Source organism: Geotrypetes seraphini, chromosome 3 (genome assembly GCF_902459505.1).
Source record: "Geotrypetes seraphini chromosome 3, aGeoSer1.1, whole genome shotgun sequence".
Lineage (NCBI taxonomy): Eukaryota > Metazoa > Chordata > Amphibia > Gymnophiona > Dermophiidae > Geotrypetes > Geotrypetes seraphini.
This window is the reverse complement of record NC_047086.1, coordinates 377,503,276-377,523,206: the sequence shown is the minus strand read 5'-3', so window position 1 is coordinate 377,523,206 and position 19,931 is coordinate 377,503,276. Positions and strand designations below refer to the sequence as shown.

General features: G+C 43.1%; 1 protein-coding gene across 1 annotated transcript in view; it reads right to left on the bottom strand.

Moving 5' to 3' along the window:
* NRXN1 (neurexin 1) overlaps positions 1–19,931 on the bottom strand; it is a 1,819,236-nt gene that overhangs the window by 1,255,635 nt on the left and 543,670 nt on the right. Inside the window, 2 exon segments of the mRNA XM_033938516.1 lie at positions 5,186–5,347; positions 16,968–17,269. Coding sequence (XP_033794407.1) covers positions 5,186–5,347; positions 16,968–17,269 — 464 coding nt within the window.

Here is a 19,931-nt window from a genome sequence, read left to right as displayed (position 1 = left end):
TAACGGGCTATAAGACTAGTAAATTTAATAAAAGTCTATGATCCACCAGATCAAACGCTAAACTTAGATTTAGGGCTCCTTTTCTATAACGCGCCAGCGTTATTAGTGCGTGCTAGCTGAAAAACTACCGCCTGCTCAAGAGGAGGCGGTAGCGGCTAGCGCGCTCTATTCCACGCGTTAAGGCCTAACGCACCATTGTAAAAGGAGCCCCTAATGATACTACCGTAGCAAAATTCCCACTGTCCAAAATGGAGTGGACTTCATTAAGAAAACCTGCTAACACTAGCCCAAAACCCAGCTTGCCTTGCATTTAGCAAATTTGTTGATTCTATATAAGATACCTATTGTTCTAAAACTATCTGCTCTGTCAATTTTGCCAAAAAACACAGATTAGAAACCGGTCTATAGCTACATCAAATGTAGGCGCCAGAAATATAGTACTGGAGAACCCTGGCCTACATTTTTGGTACCTACCTTTGCTGAAGGCGTGATTCTATACCTGGCATAGTTGTGTGATTTGACATGCCACAGGTTACAGAATCTGGGTCATAGTGTTTTAACAGATAACATGCTATAATCAGCATGCATTAACAGCTGACATGCCTTAGTAAATAAGTCCCTTAAGAAAGTAGTATTTTAATATTCTTTTTTTTAAGAAGGAACTCAGTTCTTAGTCAGAGAGGGTTTGGCTACTTGCAGCACCAGACTACCAGATGCACCTAGGTGTAGAGGAGGAAAAACTAAGAAGAAAAAAAAATTCTGAACCAAATTGTTTTTCTTGATTTTTCCTCCTCTATAAGTGGATGAGTCTTATGGGTCGAAAAATACAGTATAAATATCTTTCTAAGCTGAAGGAGTGGCACTTCATATCCTTCAGCTTAGAAAGATATTTATACTGTATTTTTCGGCCCATAAGACTCATCCACTTGTAGAGGAGAAAAAACCGAGAAAAACAATTTGGTTCAGAATTTTTTTTCTTCTTGGTTTTTCCTCCTCTACACCTAGGTGCATCTGGTAGTCTGGTGCTGGGAAGCCCGCAGCCCGAAGCAGCCTGCAGCCCAAAGCCCAAAGCCTGAAACATCCCAAAGAAGCAGCCTGCAGCCCGAAGGCCCCTCCCCCCGATACCTTTTTTAAGTAGCGGTGGTCCAGCGCAATGCACAATGCAGGACCGTGACCTTTGTGCTTTCTACCTGGTCCCGTGCCACTCTGTGATTGGCTGCAGTCAGTAACTGACTGCAGCCAATCACAGAGCGGTGCGGAACCAGGTAGGAAGCGCAAAGGTCACGCTCCTGCATTGTCCATCCAGCAGGAGACTGTGCTGGACCACCGCCACTTAAAAAAGGTACCGGGGGGTGTATTTGGTCAATATGATCCACCCCCTTTATTGGGGTGGAAAAAGTGAGTCTTATGGTCCGAAAAATATGGTATATATATATATATATATATATTTTTTTTTTTTTTTTTTTTTTTTTGCATTTAGCTCACATCTTGTTCAGTTGTGGCAAGTGGCGTAGTGAGGGTGAGAGGCGCCTGGGGTGGTGGCACCCCTCCCCCACCCTTATCTCTGCCCCTGCTCCTGCCTGCCACATGCATCCCTCCATCCCTTCCTCCGTACTTCTAGTTGAAGTTGTTGCTCATGACCGTCAACAACGTGCTCCTCACAATCCCGTCAGCTCTCCCTCTGACGTCACTTCCTATGTGCGGCACCTGGAAGTGATATCAGTGGGAGAGCCGACGGGGTTGCGGAGAGTTCACTGCTGACCACCGCAAACAACTTCAACTAGAGGAAGGGAAGGGAAAGGAAAGAATGGGATGAGGTGGGGGCAGAAAGGAGGAGGGCTGCTGGCGTCTGTGGAGGACCACCCTCCCCCTCCTTTACTATGCCACTGGTTGTGGCTCAGAGCAATCTGTTACATAGTATCAGCCAATCCTGTTTCTTCTGCTATTTGCAGACTGGATTACATGCATTTTCTTAGCAACCAAAGAAGCATCCTTTTAATCTTTGGGCCGGAGTAAACTTTGGTTGTTACTTGTATTGAAGTTTCACTCCCCATATAGAGAAATTTCTACTAAAAGGCACTTGGAAATGGGCTTAACGTGTGCTAAATCTGGACTTTCCTGCACGTTAAGTGCCAGATTCTATAAATGGCACTAAAAAATGAGTGTCGAAAAAAATCATTGCTAAGCGCTATTCTATAAATGATACATGCCCTTTATAGATTAGAGTTTAGGCCCCGATTCTATAAATGGCGCCTGTCAATCTTAAGTTAGGTGCTATTTTTAGAACCGCACCTAGTGTGCCTAAACTAGACTTATTTGCTGATAGGTGCTCTAACCTTAGGCGCTCCTTATTTGCACCAGGGTTTTCTTGGCCTAACTACCAGCACCTAAGTCCCAGTTTAGGCGCCTACATGTAAAATATGTTTCAAGTTTCTTTATTTTTTTGTATACCGTCTATCAAAACAAGTGTCTTAACGGTGTACAATATAATGAGATTAAAAAAAAGAAATAAAAAGGTGAATAAAAGCAATATCTTATCATATATTAAAAATACTAGACAGGTTTACATCGATGTACATGGAACAAAAGGGAAGTTGGGGAGGGGAAGTTTTTGAATACATCGAAGTAAAATTAATAAAAAAAAGGGAGGTAAATGGGGAGTGGTGATACATTAGGGTGGGGATTGCTTCAAAAGAAGTGTTTTGGTGTTTCAAGGCTTCATGAGAATTGAGGGTTTGAGAAACGAGAGCTGGTACTAAAGAGTATAGGTGTCTAAGTTTAGCTTTAAATTTTTCAATAGCGTTCTCTAATCGAAGATCTAATAAGGTTCAAGGTTCAAGGTTTATTAACATTTGATTTATCGCTGAATCTGTTTACAAAGCGATGTACAAAATAAAACATAAAATATAGATATACAATATTAAAACTCAATAATATTAGTTTAAGACAGGACAAACTTGAGGTGGAAGGAAAGAAAGGGAAAAGATTACATTTGTCTTAGTTAGGAAAACAAATAGGGAAAAAAACATAAGGGAAAGGGTTGGATTAAAAATTAAAATGCTAAGAAAAAATTAAAAAATTAAGAATTAAGAGCATCTTTAAAAAGGTGTGTTTTCAAAGATTTTTTTAAAAGAATGTAAATCTCTTTCGATTGCAATAAATTGTGGAAGAGAATTCCACCATTGTGGGCCCATGACAGAGAACATATCTGCTCTTCTTGTTCCAATGGTTTTCAAAGAGGGTATGACTAATAAATTTTGGGAAGATGATCTTAAAGAGTGAGTGGGATTGTACGGAATTAACATTCTTGATATAAACTGAGGCTCATTGTAAATTAAAGTTTTAAATATAATAGAAGGGTATTCCACAGAGAGGGGCGGTGACTGAGAAAAATGGATTTGCGAATGGCATCGTAAAACAGTTCGCGTATTGACGGTATGAAAAGTAGGTTTTGATTGTTAGATCGGAGGGCCCTGGATAATGAGTATGGGTCAATAGTTTATCTATGAACGCTGGTTGGTTAGAAGTTTTTGTTATAAAGGTGAGAAGGAGTATTTTATAGGCGAGGCAATGAGTATGGGTAGCCAATGTGCTTTAAGGAGGAGAGGAGTAACATGGTCGAATTTTCTTGCATGACAGGTTAATTTGACAGCAGTATTTTGCAATAGTCGTAAGCGACGGATTTCTTTCTGGTTTATACCTTGATAAAAATATGCCCAAGATCCGCCCACAATACACCCCTAACCATACCTACTTTGTGGTAGGCACTTTGGACTAGGCACCTACCTGAACGTTGGAAGCGTCTACCAAGTTAGACGCCTACCACCCAATTAATTTTAATTTAAGCCGATTAACCTTTTAAATAACTAAGTTAAGCATTAGCTAGGCGTGCTGATCTAACTTTAGGCATCTTTTATATAATGAGTTCCTAATAAGATTCTGTTAGGCATATATAGCACACAACAGTTTTCTTAAAAAATTATTTAAAAAGCTTAGTCTTAAGCTGCGTTCCAAAGGATACATGTTCATTAACATTTATCAAATATTTGGGTAATTTATTCCAGAATCCAAGCATGCTCCTATAAAATCAACTTTCCCAACAGCTTAAACTCCTTCGTCAAAGGTAATGCTACATTCTAGGTTCCACTAGGTCAAAGGGACATCTTTGGAGCCAGAGGAACCAACTTTTCAAAATGATTGTGCGTGCTAAACCCAATATAAATTACCTCTCCCTGGACTCAGTCAAGGAGTTTGTTCAATATTGTTCAATAGCTGGCTCCATCTTTGGAACATAAAATGCTTTGTTTGTGTTTTTCCATTTAAATAGCCTTGTCTGGTTCCATTATGTGATTTGAACTCATATCTTCCTGTATGGAAGTCTGAAGGTCAATATTCCAGCAAAACAATCTCAATCTAGCATTTTGTTCCTAACTGGCTTAATATGAAAGCAAAATATTCTTTCAGAATATATTTTTCTTCTCTTCCATGGCTCTTACGTCACTAATAAAGACTATACAAGCCAGACAATAAAAACATCTGAAGCAGATGTAAGCGGACAACAGACACAAAGCACGACCCTCCTCACAATCCTTCTTTTAATTCACTCCACAAAGAGAGAGATGCTTTCTGAAGTATGGATTTATTCAGGGTACAGCTGTCTATTAAGTTCCTGTCCACTTATCTTTATCACTACTATAGATCGACATTATTGTTCACATGAGCTGAATGGACCTTAATAGGGTAGACAGAAAGTCTAAAAATTGTCCTCAACGTTTTAAGAGCATATTTCCAACTTTGATTGTAGCATATTCTAAATTTTTTGAGAAAGCAGCAATTTTCACCATGTGCAGCAGTGAAATGACAAAGCACTCGTAAAATATTTTAGCACCGGAGAATTCATTTTGATCTGCAGTGCCCGATTTTGACCTGGAGGTGGTCAAAACCGAAACGAAGGCAGGAATCAGAAACGCAGCAGCTGACTCATTGGTTCCGACTCCGACATTTAGATTTATTTTAACAAGAGCTTTATGATCCTTACAATTATTTACGAAAATTGTTTTAGTCCATTTACACTCGGTGCAACGTTCACTTCCGTGAAGACACTTGCAAATTGCTGCTTTGGGGAACTAAACCATTGCGATTTAGAACGCGTAACTCTCCAAACAGAGAAGATAATTGTATTTACCTCTTTAAGACAGCCCATAAAGTTGTTACTGACTGGTGACCCAGGAAGGTCTGCTGTGCTAGGACTACCTCCAACATAGAAAAAGTCATCCGATCCCAGCATGGTGTAGTCTTCTTGTGTGTAGCCAGTTGTGGTCAGAATTCCATCCACTGAAATTGTTACCTAGATAACAAAGCACAGGGAAAGGACACGCTATACTCAGACCTACATACTGCACTGCTGGGAAGTGCCTGTTTTGAGACCTAAGCCGGAAACCCATTTTCATGTCTGTTTTTAGGTTTGGTCTTGGAGTCTAGTCAACTACCCCTAAAGGATCTAGTCTATTTAAACTGGATTCTGAATACTGAACTAGTGACTGTATTGTCCCTATGGCAACTGAAAAGTCATTTAGCAGACACAAAAATGGTGTTAGTAGAATGTTTTCTAAGTTAGTAGAGCTTATGTACAGCACATACCGGTTAAGTAATCTAATCAATAAAACATGCACCTTATCAACATAAAAGGCACAAGCTTTGCTCAGCACCACCACTATATGCACCATGGAACAGGATTAGCAGCAGTATTTATACAGGCGTGCACCTAATTCCATGCAAAATTAATATAAAAAAATATATAAAATAAAATCAAAACAACCAGTGGAAGGAGCACACTCATAAGCGCATGCCTGAAAATAGAGGAGATCAGACAGGGAAAAAAAAACAGAAAGAAAAACCCAAATTGCTTGTGATGACATCAAGATGGATGGATGTAGCATATCCGTCATTCCAATTCAAGTCTTGGTGCCATGCATTATGGTTGGTTATAAACTGGCCGAGCCAGTAATCACTCAGGCCAGCCGCAAAATTTAGCCTGATCCCTCTTAACCACAGCCCGATGCAAACGTTCGTAACGTTAACGAAGCCCCCTACGTGTGAGTATAAAAACAAAACAAAAAAAAAAAACAGAATTTGACAGAAACAGGTCAAAATAAGGAGGTGGACGACAAGATGAAAAGAAGGAGTTGAAAAGTAAAGCAGAAGAGTACCAACCGCAGTTCCTCTTTTGTTAATGATGTCTACAGTTAAAAGAAAGAAAACACACGGCAAACCCAAAATAAGAAACAATTAGAATGATATCTACCGAACAATGTAGTTTGTTTACCATAGCGTGTCCAATGCCTGAGTGCTTTGTGGAGAAGGGGGGAGAAAGGAAATTAAAAACTGTGAACAGAATAACGACTGTTACTCAAAAAATATGATGGTCACTACCATGTTAGTACATTTTTTTTTTTTTGATTCAGGTAACGGTTAGTAGAATGAAACATTCCATGAATGACATGTTAGTTTTTAAGCATGTTAGTAACATAGAAAAAAGGGCAAAAAAATTTTACAAGAAAAAGCAGACTAACAAATAAGTCTCCAGAGAAGTAACGACCATAGTCATTTTTTTTTTCCTATGAGTAGGCAGCACAACTTCTCTGCTCTGTACTAAACAAAACAAAACAAAAAAAAAAACATCCCAAATGCAAACCATACCCCCTTCGTCCTCCTTAAATCAAATCTGACACACATTTAGAATGGCTAAGGAATTCAAATGCCTAAAGCTGACCACTGCTCGACCTCAACACCCCCCTCCCCAAACTGAACCCCAGTAAATTGGTAGGAATTTCTGAACATCCCCTGCTACTGAATTTACAGCACACAACGAATCCTTTTTCAACTTCATAACTTCCTTCGGTCATACTGATGGACTTTTAGGATCACAGCCTACTGCAATGAAATAAAGCAAAGAAGATCCTGACACACACAATGAGTTGAATGGATTTCTGCACCTGTCTTCCAAGCATGCACCTACCAATCATCTATCATTTCTAGTTAAATTAGAACGTCTTTCACCCTTTGACTTTTTCTTGCATTGATTTTGACCTGTAGCATGAGCAGAGGCAGATCTAGGAAGATGACCACTTTGGGCTCCCCTTAAATCAGAAACCTACCTGTGATTCCTAGCAATCAGAAATCATTGTTCTAAGGTAACGTAATTGAGATTGAATCATCCAGTATTTATTATAAGACTAAATGAAACTGCTAAAGCTTTTTAAAACTTAGCCCTCCCTTTTACAAAACCGTAATGCGGTTTTTAGCGCCGGCCGCAGTAGTAACAGCTCCGACACTCATTGGAATTCTATGAGCGTCAAGAGCCGTTACCGCCATGGCCGGCGCTAAAAACCGCAATATGGTTTTGTAAAAAGGGGAGTGTTAATTAGATAATAGACATTAACATTTTCTTCCATGTATAAAAAATAATATAGCTACATGATTATCTTAAAATTTATTTCCCCAGTACCACCCCACCTGAAAAAAATCTTTTAAATTACATAACTCTTATTAAGTTTATACTAAAAGGGAAGGAGAATGGGGACTTGTATACTGCCTTTGACATTTCAAAGCTGCCATTCAAAGCGGTGGGCACGGGAGGATTAAGTGACTTGCCCAGGGTCACAAGGAGCAGCAACGGGATTTGATCTCACAACCTCTGGGTGCAGAGGCAGCGGCTCTACCAGTGAGCCACAATCTTCCAAAGATGAAAATCATAGACTCAGTCGTCCTTTTACTAAGGTGTTGTAGCCGATTTAATGTGCACTAAAGTGTCTAAACAGATTAGAGAAATGAGAGAGAAAGTTGTATAATTAATCATTACTTTGGTTGCACTTGGCACTACTGGAAAAGGACATTTCGATATTTCAGTTAAGCTGTGTCTATTTAGATAACACAGATAATACAGTGCCGAGAAAAAGGTTTTGAACCTCTTAGGGTGGCCTATATTTTGGCAAAATTTAGATTCAAAACACGGCTAGATCCAAAATCTAAACCCTAATGAGAGAAATAAAATGTCAAGAAAAGGGATATATTCATTCAACAGAAGGATTCAACGATAAATATCTTTGTGTTGAAAAGTATCTGAATCCTTTATCCAATAACCGATGGTACCTCCACTCGCAGCAGTAGCTTCACCTCAACATGTCCCGTAAAGGTCGATCAGTTTCTCTCATTTCCCATCTTGCTCCATTCTTCCATGCAGAAATGCTCTTTTTCTGGTCTTCCAACAAAATTTTAACACATCAACTTTTACCTGGCCACTATGAAACACGAAATCTCTTCTTCGGTCATTGTATAGTAGTTTATTTGAATGTCTTGCATAATTTTCTCGCTTCATTAACCACCTCCTGAAAGTTCTCTAGAATCTTTTGCTATCTAAAGTAGAACCCATGATTCCATCAGAGTTGGCAAACCATCCAGGACCTTCAGCAACACAGCCCTACACCTTGATGACTCTACCAGCATGCCCGGCAGACAGGATGAAGCTCTTTGGTAGGTAAAGTTTGTTCTTTGCCAATTAAGTTTCTTGTTTTAACTAAAACGTTTGGTAATTGACTCATCTATTCAAAGGACAATATTCCAAAAATTTTGTAGGTTATCCAGGTATTCTTTGGTGAACCTGAGACAGACAACATGTTCTCTATAGATAACAGAGGTTTATTCCTAGCTATCCATCCCATTAACATCCTCATGAACACTCGTAACAACTGCTACAAGGACTACAGTTCTTTAGATGTTAGTCTGAAGTTCTTTGTGACTTTGTGGACAGTTTTCCAATTTTTGTTTAGGGTGATAATGGCAGGATAAATACCTCAGGATAAAGTTACTGTCATCTTTTTACACTGCTAGTGGATGGAGGAAGATCCAAGTGTTTCAAAAGGATCTCGTAATCTTGCCTCGACAAATGAACATCAACTACTCTTCTTTACAAGATTCTTTGACATTTGTTATGATCGTGGCAAGCTACCTTTTATGGTGAAAAGCAAACCCCAAACCTTTTGGATTTTATAAAGGACAAGATAATCTAATAATCAATTTGTACTGCAGAAATCCCCCCCTCCCGTTTCACCTCACGCCTGCTTCTCCAGTACCCTCTTTTTATATTTCTTTTCTATGAACACATGAACTCCCGAATTCTCTTTCCTATCCAAATAAATGTCATTCCTTTCCTTACTTTATTTAATCTATTCACCACTTAGCTCTGTTCTTACAGTTATGGCGGTATAGCAAATGTGAAATAAATAAATAATTCAGGCATACAGATTTACTCTGCAGGGTGGTTTGCGTTCACCCAATTATTTATGCAGCAAATTAGCCAATTAATTGTACGAAAGAAAGTAAGAGTTCATTCTGTATTTCATGCACTGATTCGGAATTAGTGTTATAGCTCCTGCTTTGTATATTATTGTGTCGCAAGAAGTATAAAATTGTTTAATTTATACCCTTTTATTGCATAAGACTGGTTTCAATTAAACTAGAGTAACAAGGTAAGAACTTGCCAATTTCATTATTATACTTGGGGTTCCCAAGTTTTTTCTCAGCACGATAATTACTCCAAAACATGTTGGGGTAATAGAAAATATGTATGATGTAAAATGGGTTCAAGGGGCCCTTATTAGTGATGTAGATGACTCCACAGAGACACATAATTTTGTAACAGTCCAAATAGAATAGGAGGCACATAGATTAATATATTGTGCCTGTATTATAAAGGCTATTTATAAAGAACGTGGAAATCTAATAATTACACGGTCAAGTCACATTATTATGACTACTTGCTAATATCCAGAAAAAAAACATCTTTGACAGCACAGATGGCAGCCAGATGTCGTAGGAATGACTCAATAAGATCACGGATGGTTGCTAGAGTTATCTGGAACCATGCAGACTGCAATGCATCCAACAGTTACTGATGGGTACGTGGTGGTAGATCCAGTCGTCGAACTTGTCGACTGAGGTGGTCCCAAATGTGCTCGATTGGGTTAAGGTCTGGGAAATTTGGAAGCCAGGGAAGTAGCTGGAAGTCTAGGTCATGCTCTGCAAACCACTACTGAACAATTCTGGTAGTCCTGTTGAAATTTTGCAAAGCTGGTGGTCTTGTTGAAATATTGCATAAGCCATAGGAAAGACCATCAACGTGTACAGGTGTACTTGATCGGCAAGGATGGAAAGATACCCATATCTGTTGAGAGTGCCTTCCAGAGGTATCAAGGGACCAAGACCATACCAAGAAAACATTCCCCAGATCATAACGCTGCTGCTACCAGCTTGTGTACATCCAACAATGGTTGCTGGGTGCTTGTTCTTGGCGGTTTCATGACTGACATGTCAATATACATCTGTTCGATTTAGCTTCAAACATGACTCATTGGAGAAAGCAATCTTCTGTCAGTCGGTGCAAGTCCAATGTCAGTACTCCTGTGCAAATTGCAGCCAATTTTTTGCAGAGAACTCTCATGAGCATGGGTGCAATCACCAGCCATCGGTTCTGGAGCCCCATTTGCAACAGGATTCGCTGCACAGTCATTTTGAACACACATCTGGAAGCCCCCTGGTTTGTTTGGATAATGAGTTGCTCCACAAGAGCGTGCTGATCGATCTGCACCAAACTGCACAGCCAACATTCACCTCTCACATCGATGGCTTGTGCTGTCCCACACTTACCATGTTCAGTCATTGAAAAAGTTCCATTTGTCCATTCAAGGTACACTTTCACCACAGCAGCCCATGAACAGTTCATAAATTCTGCCATTTCAAGTTTCTTTATTTTTGATATACCGTCTATCAACACAAATGTCTAGACGGTGTACAATATAAAAAGATTGTAAGGGACAATTAAAATAGATAAATAAAAGCAATATTTTATCAAATATTAAAAATACTAGATGAATTCGGATTAACGTACATGAGAAGGAAGGAAAGTAGGGGAGAGAAAAGTTGTTTAAAATACATATCATCATCATTTCATCACTGACTTGCAAACCTTCAAAGACTTCCTCTACACGTTGATTTGCGTTTAAGGTGTGCTCGTTTGACTACTTCAGGCTTGCTTGGATTAAACAGATCACTGTGGAAACTGAGGTCATTTTCTCCACTTTTTTCATACACTTGAGAAGGTTGAATCCTTACAGAAGAGAGTATTGCTTTGTTTATTGAATTGATATTGTTCATACTCTTGTCCTTTTTGTATTTTTTCTATTTATTCATTGTGTTATACATTGGTCGTGGAAAGAACTTGGTATCCTGTCCATCTGAGATTTTACTTGCAGGTGAGGTTGTCCCAGTGCAGGTGAGGTTGTCCCAGTGCGAAGGCAGTGGAGGTATCTGGGAGTTGTGTTTGATTCCACTTTGTCCTTTAAGGCTCAAATTAAGGCAGGGATATCTGGCGTGTTTTTCAAGCTGCATTTATTGTGGAGGTTGCATGACTATCTTCCAGATGATAATTTTCAAACAGTCATCACGCGGATGATAACACCTTTGCCTGAATATTGGAATTCCATTTATTTAGGTTTGCCTAAATGTGTCTTGCGGGCACTTCAATTGGCACAAAATGCTGCTGCACGCCCTATCATTCATGCCTCAAAATTTGATCACATTACACTGATACTTCGAGAGCTTCATTGGCTGCCAATTGGCATGTGGGTTGAAGTTAAGGTTCTTTGTGTGATGTTTAAGGTGCTTCAGCATAATTGTCCATCAAGTGTCCACTCTCTTCTGAAGTGGCATTGACCTTCTTGTAAGCTATGGTCTTCAGATAGTTTGAAGTTTCATCATTAGCAATTGTAAGGCTTAAGGGAAACCATGAATCCATGCTTTCTGTGCAGGGCCAGGTGCTGTAGAATGTCTTACCTCTGTCTTTGCACCAATCTAAAATGCTCTGGCATTTTAGAAAGGGGTGAAAACTGTGTTTGAGCACTTTTTTGTTGTGAGCCATGTGACAGTTTGAGTAGTTCTTTTTTATGCTGTTTCTCTTTTGCTGTTTTGCATTTGTTTGTATCATTTAGTGTGATTTTGTATGTGATTCTTGTTCCCCGCTTAGATTTGTGAATAGGCGGGTTATAAATAATTTTACTTATTCCTCATAATACGTCACGCTCCCTTAGGTCCACTAATCAAAAACTTATAACAGTTCCCTCATTGAAAGTAATTGAAACTCGTCGTCATGACATGTTCTCAGTACTGGCCCCGCAAATATGGAATACCTTACCCCAGTATATAAGAGAAGAAAATGACTTAAGTCGCTTTAAAGGCTATCTGAAGAGTTTTCTTTTTAAATATGCTTTTAATCTTTAGCTATGCTCAAAGTTTATTTTAGTCCTTCCTTATTTCTACTTTACCCCCCTATTGTTCTTTCCATTCATGTCTTCTCCTATATTCTAATATAAACAATTATAGTTCTGCCCTTCTTACCTTATGTATCTGTTAGTCTGTAAGTCTGTCAGTAAAACCCATTATATTTAATGACCAAATTGGTATATGCTTATACCTTTTTTAAATTTGTAAATCGCTTAGTAAAGTAAATAAGAGATTCATCAAGTCAAAATAAAAACTTGAAACTTAAATAAATAAATAAATTGTGGATATCCTGAAAACCTGACTGGCAAGGGGGTACTCCAGGACTGAGTTGACAAACAATGGTTCTCTACAATGAGCTCTTACTGCTGGCACAAAGTGGTTATGGAACCAATCACTAAGGGCCTGATTCTCTAAAAGTGCGTCCCGATTTTAGGCAGCTGTAGGCGTCCTACAGCTGTCTAATCAGCCAATCGGGATGCACGTTTTTTTAAAAAAATGCTCCCCAGGCAGGCCGCCTATATTGAAGGCAAGGCCCGCAAGACACCTAGGCCCTGATTCTGAATAGGACGCTCGGGAGAGGCGTCCTATTCAGAATCGGCCTAAACTAAACCCCGATTCTGTAACCGGCGTCCATGTTACAGACGCGGGTTAGAGAAACGGGTTAGATTAGAAACAGCCCGCTACACTTATCGCGGCAAGGGATCTCTCTGCCGCTATAAGTATAGCGGGCCGCTGCCCCCTGACCAGGAGGGTGACCAAACCCTCTGCCCGGAGACGCACACCTCCCCCCCCGACACTACCGACCGCACCCCCCGACATTACCGATCCCCACCTCCCCCCCCCCGACAATATCGATAGCTGGCAGGAGGGTGCCCAATCCCTCCTGCCCGAAGACGCACCCCCCCCCGGCGCTAACCCCCCCAAACCTCCACTCCACCAAACCTGTTCTTAGAAGGGTCTTGCACGTCTTGAGCCGGCAGGCACGCCTGGTCGAAATGAAGCGGGCCCGCCCCTTCCCGGCCCATCCCGCCGAAGCCTAAGGCCTGATTGGCCCAGGCTCTAGAAGCCTGGGCCAATCAGGCCTTAGGCATAGCGGGTCCGCCCATCCCCACTTAATCTAAGGCCTGATTGGCCAATCAGACCTTAGACTTAGTGGGGATGGGTGGACCCGCTATGCCTAAGGCCTGATTGGTCCAGGCTTCTAGAGCCTGGACCAATCAGGCCTTAGGCTTCGGCAGGATGGGCCGGGAAGGGGCGGGCCCGCTTCATTTCGACCAGGCGTGCCTGCCGGCTCAAGACGTGCAAGACCCTTCTAAGAACAGGTTTGGTGGAGTGGAGGTTTGGGGGGGGTTAGCGCCGGGGGGGGTGCGTCTTCGGGCAGGAGGGATTGGGCACCCTCCTGCCAGCTATCGATATTGTCAGGGGGGGGAGGGGGATCGGTAATGTCGGGGGGTGCGGTCGGTAGTGTCGGGGGGGGGTGCGTCTCCGGGCAGAGGGTTTGGGCACCCTCCTGGTCAGGGGGCCGCGGCCCGCTATACTTATAGCGGCAGAGAGATCCCTTGCCGCGATAAGTATAGCGGCCGCGTCTACTTACAATGTTGGCCAGCATTTTGCTGGCCTACATTTTAAGCTTCTCCTCTACTAGGGAGACGCGTAGGGCCGCCTAGGTTCAGCCTAAGGCCCGCCTAAGGCCCTTAGACGAGCTTAGGCATCTTGCGGGTCTCCCTAGGCTCCCGGAGGTGCCTTCAGGCTTGCCTGGGGAGCATTTTTTTTTAAAAAACGTGCATCCCGATTGGCTGATTAGACAGCTGTAGGACGCCTAAAATCGGGATGCACTTTAGAGAATCAGGGCCTAAATGTTTCTCTGGTTACCCATGCTTTCTTGTTAGCATAATAGTCCACAGATAGATGACGTACACCCTTGAAACATCATGGATGTTGGCTTTTTCCAATCACTATCAACTTTAATTTGTGTGTGCCTGCAGCATTGATACATGCAAAAACAGTTACTATGTCCTTTGTGTCCTCAAAACCAGATGGTGTTAATTCAGTGTTTTTGTAGGAACATAACACCAGTAGAGAGCTGTTTCATCAGCATTGTAAATTTGTTCAAGACCAAGATTTCCATCAGATATCCTCTAAGCAAGTTCATCAATGTAACTTTCAGCTGCCTCTTAATCAGCAGAAGTATTTTCACCACAGATTTTGACATATTTAACACCATGGTGCATCTTAAATTTCTGCAGCCAGCCTTCTAAATATTCACACTCATCATCAATGTTCAGTTCTTGATAGTATTTTTAGGCTTGTTTCATTACATTAAACCAGTCAATGGCATGCGTTCACACCTTATTTGCTGAACCCACTCAATCAGCACATGACCTAAATGTTCATTTTTTGCCCTATGCAATTTTTTTCTGGTTTTCATTCATTTCTGGTCATCACTCTCATTGTAAAATGTGAACAACTTAGCTTTCTGAGTGGAATCTGCATTTCTCTGTATCATTTTCTAGCCCTCTGACCTGAATTGTGAGGACAGAACAGGAAAAACACAAGCACCTGCGTCAATTTCAGCATGTGTCACATCGGGGAAATTGACTATTTCCAGTTCATGCCAAATTTTGGTTTTCAGAGATTTTCAGATAAAAGATATTGTACCTGTACTTAGATTTTATCAAACCCTTTGACACGGTTCTATATAACTGACTGATAAATAAACTGAGTGCCCTTGATATGGGCTCTAAAGAATTGACTGGATTAGAAGAAGACAGTAGATGGTGGTAAATGGAATTCACTCTGAGAAAAAGGATGCTACCAGTGATGTGCTATAGAGATCAGTCCATTTTTGTGAATGATATTATAGAAGGGCTGTCTGGAAAGGCTTGCTTCTTTGAAAACGATAAAGAGCAGACACATTGATGATGTGGTTTGCATGATGAGGTATCTAGCAAAGCTTTAAGGGTCTAGAATTTGGCAGCTAAGATTTAATGCTAAAAAAAAATGCAGGGTCTTGCATTTAGGTCAGAAAAATCTGAGGAGCAGTACAATAGAGAGGGTGAAGTAAATCTTGGAAGAAAAAAGCAGAACTTGGTGGAATTCTGTGCAAACTACTAGAAAATTCTATGCGCAATATCTGAAAATTCTGCAATGTTTATTTATTGTGTTTTGCATAGAATTCCCCCCAAACTAAGGCCTGAAATGCCTTCCCTTTTCCTTTCTCGGGCTCCAGTCTCATCAGTTCCCTCTTTCACTCCAACTGTAGCTCTGTCTCCCTCTAAATCCCAGCCCTCTCTCACTTGCACCCTGAATCTCCTCCCTGGGCCCCATGATCTGGCAGCTTTGTGCATGGACCAACCGTAGTTTACACTTAACCTGTGCTATATTTTGCAAGGTAAGTGCAGTTACCCTGCTAACAGAAGCCCCTTGGATGTTCCAGGTAGCAGGCCTATTTAAACTTACCAGATGTCCAGATTTCTCCGGACATATCCTCTTTTTGACGGCTTTTCAAAATCTGGCACTTTCCAGGTAGCAGTGACGTCAGGACAGCATCTATGCATGCGTGGATGCAACCAAGTGATGTCACGTGCATGCGTGTGATACCACTGCATCACACCTGCGCGTGCGCAGATGCCCTCCCGACAAGCGACCAGGTTGAGGGGACAGGGATGGGGGCAGAATGGGGCATGACTTGGGTGGAACGAGGCGGGCCTGGTAACCCTAGGCCTATTTCTCAATGTCAGTCATTATGGACATGGATGCGCCTTCCCCTTCTGCAATAGCAAATGAGTGTCTGTGTTTTTGGCCCACTCACGTCCCACCCAAAGCAGCCTAGACCATGCCTCTTTGCCAGATACATGTTCAAACTTAGGATATTGACGCCCATGCAATATGGACACTGAAGTGCCAGTTTATGAATTCCTAAATCAAAATAGTGCCTAAAGAAAGCATTGTTGTGTTGTAAAAATAACCTAGCTACTCCAGTCTGAATGAGCATGGGCTTAATTTACTTGTTCAAAATCTGAAATGGTAAATGCTAAGTGTCTGGCTTACCATAGCTGTTCGGATATTGAACATCTAAATTAAGCTACATATATTTAGAAAGCAGTCTCTCTTGCTCAGTTGGCAACGCCTTGACTAGTCTATCACAGGCATAAATATTCTGCTTTGTGTTTGACGAAAGCAACTTTTCCATCCAGGTTTTTCAATAATGTCAAATGGAGGACTGTTGGGGCAATATTGGAGTTTGGTAGTTATCTTTCATTTCTGTGAATGTGAATTCTCTGCTTTTGACCTACCAAAATAATCATTTATTGCCTACAATTCCGTTTTTAGGAAAGAGAAACCAGGGCAGAAAACTTTCCAAGTACAAACATCTGCACAGTTCTTGCTTTGAAAAATTTAATTGCAATTTATTCTGTCATGTTGTTTAAACACCCCCCTAGTTCCCTTCACTTTCTAGATTTGCCTCTGCTCAAGTGTGCTAGGATTGTCACAGTCAGTAAATAAAAAAAATAGAACACCTGTATATTCAACTACAGAAATTCTACTATGGATTCTTATTAATCCTAATGACTCTAAATTAATTGTATTGGAAATAAATTCAGCTATTGTTTCATCCATTGTACTGTTACCTGACGCAGATTCCTGGTTACTTTCACATCATGCCAGGCATTGTCATTAAACTTTCCATTCACAGGTTCCACCAGTGCCTCAAAGGCCCCTGACCCCAAATTAATGACCAGGGAGACGGCGCCATTTTTCAGTGCAAGATTGACATAATCCGCAGATTTTCCTGTGTGAAGCATCAGTCCGTTCCTCTGAAGAGTTTTAAATGACAGCGTAATTTCATCACTGCTGCTCTGGATTGGGTTCTGGGACAAGTCATAGCAGAAATACTCTGACCCTTTGAAGGTTGCAATATATTCTTCTTTTCCTGGTGGGGAAAAAAAAAAACACCCAAAAACAAGCGTATTGTAAGTTAATAGTTCAGTGTAACAAACTTCGTAAGATTAGTTGACATTATAGGCAGAAGTATTACCGTATTTTCGCGGATATAACGCGCACCTGTGTAAAACGCGCACAGGGGTATAGCGCGCAGAAATCACGATGATATGTACCAAAACTTTTCTATACCGCGCTCAGGCATATAACGCGCATGATGCCCGACGCTCCTTTCGCCCGCCCTGACTTTCCGTGCGCTGTCCCGACTCTCCGTTCACCCCCCTGACTTCCGTGCACTGCCCTGACTTTCCGTGCGCTGTCCCGACTCTCCGTTCACCCCCCCTGACTTTCCGTGCACTGTCCCCCCTTGAAGTCCTGTCCCCCTTGAAGGTCTGTCCCCATTCTGAAAGCCTGATGCCCCCCCCCGACGTCCGATACATCCCCCCCCCCCGGCAGGACCACTCGCACCCTCACCCCGAAGGACCGCCGACTCCCCAACAATATCGGGCCAGGAGGGAGCCCAAACCCTCCTGGCCACGGCGACCCCCTCACCCCACCCCGCACTACATTACGGGCAGGAGGGATCCCAGGCCCTCCTGCCCTCGACGCAAACCCCCTCCCCCCAACGACCGCCCCCCCCCAAGAACCTCCGCCCGTCCCCCAGCCGACCCGCGACCCCCCTGGCCGACCCCCACGACCCCCCCCACCCCCCTTCCCCGTACCTTTGGAAGTTGGCCGGACAGACGGGAGCCAAACCCGCCTGTCCGGCAGGCAGCCAACGAAGAAATGAGGCCGGATTGGCCCATCCGTCCTAAAGCTCCGCCTACTGGTGGGGCCTAAGGCGCGTGGGCCAATCAGAATAGGCCCTGGAGCCTTAGGTCCCACCTGGGGGCGCGGCCTGAGGCACATGGGCCAAACCCGACCATGTGTCTCAGGCCGCGCCCCCAGGTGGGACCTAAGGCTCCAGGGCCTATTCTGATTGGCCCACGCGCCTTAGGCCCCACCAGTAGGCGGAGCTTTAGGACGGATGGGCCAATCCGGCCTCATTTCTTCGTTGGCTGCCTGCCGGACAGGCGGGTTTGGCTCCCGTCTGTCCGGCCAACTTCCAAAGGTACGGGGAAGGGGGGTGGGGGGGTCGTGGGGGTCGGCCAGGGGGGGCGCGGGTCGGCTGGGGGGGCGGTCGGAGGTTCTTGGGGGCGGGCGGTCGTGGGAGGGAGGGGGGTTTGCGTCGAGGGCAGGAGGGCCTGGGATCCCTCCTGCCCGTAATGTAGGGCGGGGTGGGGTTAGGGGGTCGTCGTGGCCAGGAGGGTTTGGGCTCCCTTCTGGCCCAACTACACAAAGGTACGGGGAAGGCGGGTGGGGGTGTCGTGGGGGTCGGCCAGGGGGGGTCGCGGGTCGGCTGGGGGACGGGCGGAGGTTCTTGGGGGGGGGCGGTCGTTGGGGGGGGGGGGTTTGCGTCGAGGGCAGGAGGGCCTGGGATCCCTCCTGCCCGTAATGTAGTGCGGGGTGGGGGTAGGGGGTCGCCGTGGCCAGGAGGGTTTGGGCTCCCTCCTGGCCCGATATTGTCGGGAAGTCGGCGGTCCTTCGGGGTGGGGGTGCGAGTGGTCCTGCCGGGGGGGGGGGGGATGTATCGGACGTCGGGGAGTCGGCCGGGCAAGAGGGCTTGGGCTCCCTCTTGCTCCGATCGTGGATGCGGGTGCGGGTGGGAGCGCGTGCGAGCGGTCGTTCGGGGTGGGGGTGCGAGCGGTCCTGCTGGGGGGGTGAATCGGGCGTCGGGCGGGGTGGGAACTATGTTTAAAAACTTTTCTATACCGCGCTCAGGCATATAACGCGCGAGGGGTATGCGCGGTACGTAAAATCACGTATAACGCGCGCGTTATATCCGCGAAAATACGGTACTGCTTGTCAAAAACCCAAATATACTAAGCAGGTCTACATGTTCATACATACAGCGGTGCGCAAGATTTAAAAAAAAAAAAAAAAAATCATCCATAAAAGCAGTCAAGATGAGTAGCTAAAATTGACATATTATGAAAATTAAATTCATTTCTAAGCATCACCAGAAACAATCTCTTTGGTACCTCTAGGGCACCATTGAGGAACCATAAGCACAGATTGGAAGGTTCTACTCTAGCAGACACAAGAGATTTCAATGTGTTTGCTTTATTTAGGCCATTACATTTTGGCTCTATTTTAATTTTCAGTGAGAGTCGTTTGTATTCAAAAGTTCCATCACCGAAGGATATAATGCCTGGCTTTCTTTCAGTGATTCTACAACAGATAGAAAAAGTCTCTTCCCCGAGGAAAAACCATTTATGTCAGGGAATATTTACGCAGAAGAAAAATAAAAAGACAGTTCAGTTTCTCAAAGCACATTTTTGCAAGTTGTACTGCAAACCAATTGGCTCATGAAATTCCCTGTAAAAACGAACGAGTGTTTAAAGGTTATATGGTTCGTAAGAGAATAATTTTAGAACAGGGCATGGACATTGAGAGATCAAATAGGAGCAATGACCGCTCATTCTTGCCCAATCCAGCGCTGCATCCAACATGCTAAAACTACCCGTTTCTCCCTGAAAGTAAGACTTACCCCAAAAATAAGCCCTAGCATGATTTTCAGGGTAGGTCTTAATATAAGCCCTAGTTAGATCGCC